General features: G+C 41.8%; 2 protein-coding genes across 2 annotated transcripts; one reads left to right on the forward strand and one right to left on the reverse strand.

Annotated features, from left to right (window-relative positions):
- Positions 1–739: 739 nt before the first annotated feature.
- SARC_13345 (hypothetical protein) lies at positions 740–1,158 on the forward strand (the record flags this gene model as incomplete). The annotated part of the gene is made up of 1 exon (XM_014292524.1): positions 740–1,158. A coding segment is annotated over one exon (419 nt), but the record flags the coding sequence as incomplete, so codon positions are not given.
- A 950-nt stretch (positions 1,159–2,108) lies between these two features.
- SARC_13346 (50S ribosomal protein L18p/L5e) lies at positions 2,109–3,627 on the reverse strand (the record flags this gene model as incomplete). Its single annotated transcript, XM_014292525.1, has 4 exons — positions 2,109–2,215; positions 2,709–2,808; positions 3,245–3,366; positions 3,600–3,627. 4 exons carry the CDS (start codon positions 3,625–3,627, stop codon positions 2,109–2,111), a joined length of 357 nt encoding a protein of 118 aa, XP_014148000.1.
- Positions 3,628–3,918: the final 291 nt, after the last annotated feature.

Consider the following 3,918-nt stretch of genomic DNA (forward strand, 5'->3'; position numbering starts at 1 on the left):
TGTATGTATGTATGTATATGTATATGTATATGTATAGGTGTATAATATATATATATATATCATATATGTCTATATGTGTTTGTGTTTGTGTTGTGTTTGTGGTATGTATATATATCTGCGTCTGTGTCTGTGTCTGTGTCTGCATATATATATATGTGTGTGTGTCTGTGTCTGTGTCTGTGTCTGTGTCTGTGTCCGTGTCTGTGTCTGTGTTTGTGTTTGTGTTATATATATATGTGTGTGTGCCTGTGTCTGTGTCTTTGTCTGTGGCTATGTGTGTGTATATATACACATACATATATGTATATATATATACATATATATCTATATTTATTTGTATAAATATATACATATATATCTATATATATGTCTGTGTATGTGTCTGCGTCTGCGTCTGCGTCTGCGTCTGTGTGTCTGTCTTTGTCGGTGTGTCTGTGTATAATATATATATATATATATATATATATATATACATGTCTGTGTCTGTGTCTTTCTTTGTGTTTGTGTTTGTGTTTGTATGTTGCTGTGTGTGTGCTTGTGTGTGTATCTATATGTATATATGTGGTCAGCTCTAATCGCCCATAGTGTGTCCAAATATACACTATTCATACTTCTATTTGCGCTTTCGAATCAGAGGTCTGCTCTGTTATAATTTTCGTCTATGGATTATCAGTGAATTGCTTGCCCTGATGGTCATTACCTCATTTCTTTTATTCATCTCTATTATTTATTGCCCCAGCTGACACGGGAGTCTCAGCCGCGGACAAGAAGAAACTCACCGCAGATCCGCCCAAGGGGGAGAAGACCAACGTTGTTGATGTGAAGGACACCAAAGCCAGTGCACAGCCCCCCAAAACCCAAACGCAAGCATCTGGACGCAAAGTGGAGGCTAATCAGAAGGTGGAGACTGTACCCAAAAGTAAGGAAAGTTACGAGACAGTAACCAAACCTCCTACCGACCCGAAGCAGATCGTGACTGAGGCCCAAAAAAAGGCGCCCAAGGCTCCTGAGAAGGCCGCTGCAAACAAGGCTGCTGATGTGAATGAGTACAACAATAAGGAGTACTACTCTCACAACAAATATTCCTACTATGATCTGGAGAACAAGATACACAGCTACGGTAACCGTGTGGAGCAACCTGATGGGAGTCGTCGTTAAACACTCCATGGGAGATCACCGCGATAAGCAACGCTGAGCTTTTTCAAAGTGGATGCGTGCGGATGTATCGGAAGGAATACAGTGCAATATATGTTTGTGATTCTACAACATCTCCAAATTTCCTTGAATTTGGCAAGTTGAGTATCTTAATAAAACAACAGGTTTCAATACCCTTTGGTTCGCTCGTGCTCTTATAAGTATTCCATTCGAGGCTGGTGGATACATTGTGCTTCTCCAGGAAATGCTAAGAATGGATATGTGCTATGCCCTTTATGGTGCCAATTGCATACATTAGCCTAGCATGAAACATGACTTCAATATATATCTGCAAACATCAAGGATGTCACGAAAACGGACGGGTAGTTAATATGCTCACACAACATAATGATACTCAAACCAGCATGAACAGAGAAATTGCGTTGGTTGTGGTCAAAAGAGGAAGCATCCTTGAGTTACAACTCAGTTTACGGCAGCACATATGATCTGCCAAGGTAGTTGTCAATGAAGTTTTTTTTGGGTGAAATGCACGAGACGCATATCAATCTAGTAGTTTACAATCATCACTATATACATGCGTGTATTCCTACTGTGATATTATTTATACACCTATGCATATGCAGACGTGCGAGGATACAAGCATATGTTCATGTTAAATTGCGGTGTATCTACTTCTGTACTTTAATGTATAGACACATGTGCATCCTTGTAATTTACATCTACAAGGGTCTCTTATGCTGAAATTGTTTATATATCGTGACACCAGATCTAGATTAACCTCAGTTTTTTTATCACCGATACTGCACTCTCCCAGTAAATATGACAAATCAAGATAAAAAAGTATACGCAGACTTCCGGAGAAAATAAAGTACCCAAAATCAACTGTTTGCCATTGTTCTTTTAATGTCTATATAAAATCCGAGTAATGGGATCTAGCAAACACTCTGGCCAATCTATTTCGCTTTGTCAGCAAGCTTGTGGATCGCAGCAATTTTCTTCGTGTTCTCAGTCGTGATGATTCCCATCTCGTGGATCCCGTCCACAAACGCTTTGGTTTTACCTGTAAACCATACACAGATGATGTCATTTTAATGTTCATGAATTAAATTTGGCACATGAACTATGTTAGATACGTGAATCCCCATGATTTTGTGTAGAAACTTGTACATACATAGATATATATAACACTTACACATGTCAACCCCGCTAATAGTAATAGTACCATCTAACGCCAACCCTTTTAAAGGCGGCTTTACACGCTCGGGAACGTGTCAGTGTCGGTACTTTTGCCTCATCCATCATTGAGGTGGATTTGTCGCAAATGATTGGCTAGAAAATACAATTACAAGGCACACCCGCAACGGGTACTAATCTGAAGCAAAGCTCCATCGGAGTTTGCCGCGTCGAGCTTGTACCTCTATCAACGCAAATACAATCACTATACTGCAACAAATTGCTCGTTTAAAGTACACTGGCCCGACCTAGATGATATTCAGTAGTAGTTGACGGTGACAAGCGATAGGCGACCTTGCGCAAGACACCCGTACACATACCGTGGTACTTCTTGCCCTGTAGATCCAGCTGCACGTTGGTGATGCCAGCATACTGTAGGCGGGTGCCCAGTAGACGTCCAACATGGCTACTGGCAGAGACCTGTACGATGTATGGCCATGAGTGTAGTAAGAGATATAGCATTTTTAGTCCGAAAGTAATATGAGGGGCTAGGGTCACGTGGCGCACAAGCAAGTAGAAAGGAGCGTTCAGTTCTATGTTCTTCTATATTCAAGATATAGGTGTCGAGAACTTACTGTGAAACTCCACTGTTTACTGTATAAATGTATGCAAATGGGCAGGTCTATACAAGATAAGCAACGAACCAGCTGTCAACCACCCAGGCGCAAAGCAGGGAAGTAGAAACAACGGGGGACCAGAGGTATGTTCTTGGTGCTATGTTGGCAGTTATATTATTTACACACAGCTAAGGCCTAACAACCACACCTGCAAACTTTGCATACTCGTAGGCGGACGGATATATCTTGCGCATCAGTTATAGATACATAAGACGATCAATTCGAGACAAGTCACTTACATTCCGCGTGCTGTAAAGCTGCTGAAATATCCGGTCGGTGGTTTCTGCGACTATTATGATCTCCTCCGTGTGGTACCCGAGTCTACCTAGTACGTGGGCTTTGGAGAAATCAACGAAAACCTCTGCATAACGTTATGAAGTCAAAGCGGTATACATGATCAGTTTGTAAATCCAACCAGTACAAAGCGAAAAAGTGTACATGTGTATTGCAGGAATACAATACTATTTCGACTGGTGCGTCGTATCTAGTCAATGGCTGCTTGCACATCTGCCCGCTTATACAGCCAGCCCCCCAAGTAGCGAAGTGTGTAGGTGTGCGAGCAATAGCATCTCGTATGCACGTTAAACCGGCGACCACCACTCTTGGTACAGCTATAGCGCATTGTTCAGCCCCAAACTGGCTCAAGCAGAAAAACCCACGTTGTGTGATGTCACTTACTATGGTAATATCCGGGCTCGTGATGGTCCTTGTTAACTCGCTCTAAATACCTAGGGTTTCGATTTGTTTTAGTTGTTGAGAAGGGCTTCGTTTTATCTGCAAAATTGGGTTTTGGAAAACGAACAAAATCAGGCGGTGTACATGAAAGGCAAACGCGCGTGCGGCATACCTAAGTGACAACAAAGGTATGTGTGTGTGTGTGTGTGTGTGTGTGTGTGTGTGTGTGTGTGTGTGT

This window comes from Sphaeroforma arctica (genome assembly GCF_001186125.1).
Source record: "Sphaeroforma arctica JP610 unplaced genomic scaffold supercont1.3172, whole genome shotgun sequence".
Classification (NCBI taxonomy): domain Eukaryota; class Ichthyosporea; order Ichthyophonida; genus Sphaeroforma; species Sphaeroforma arctica.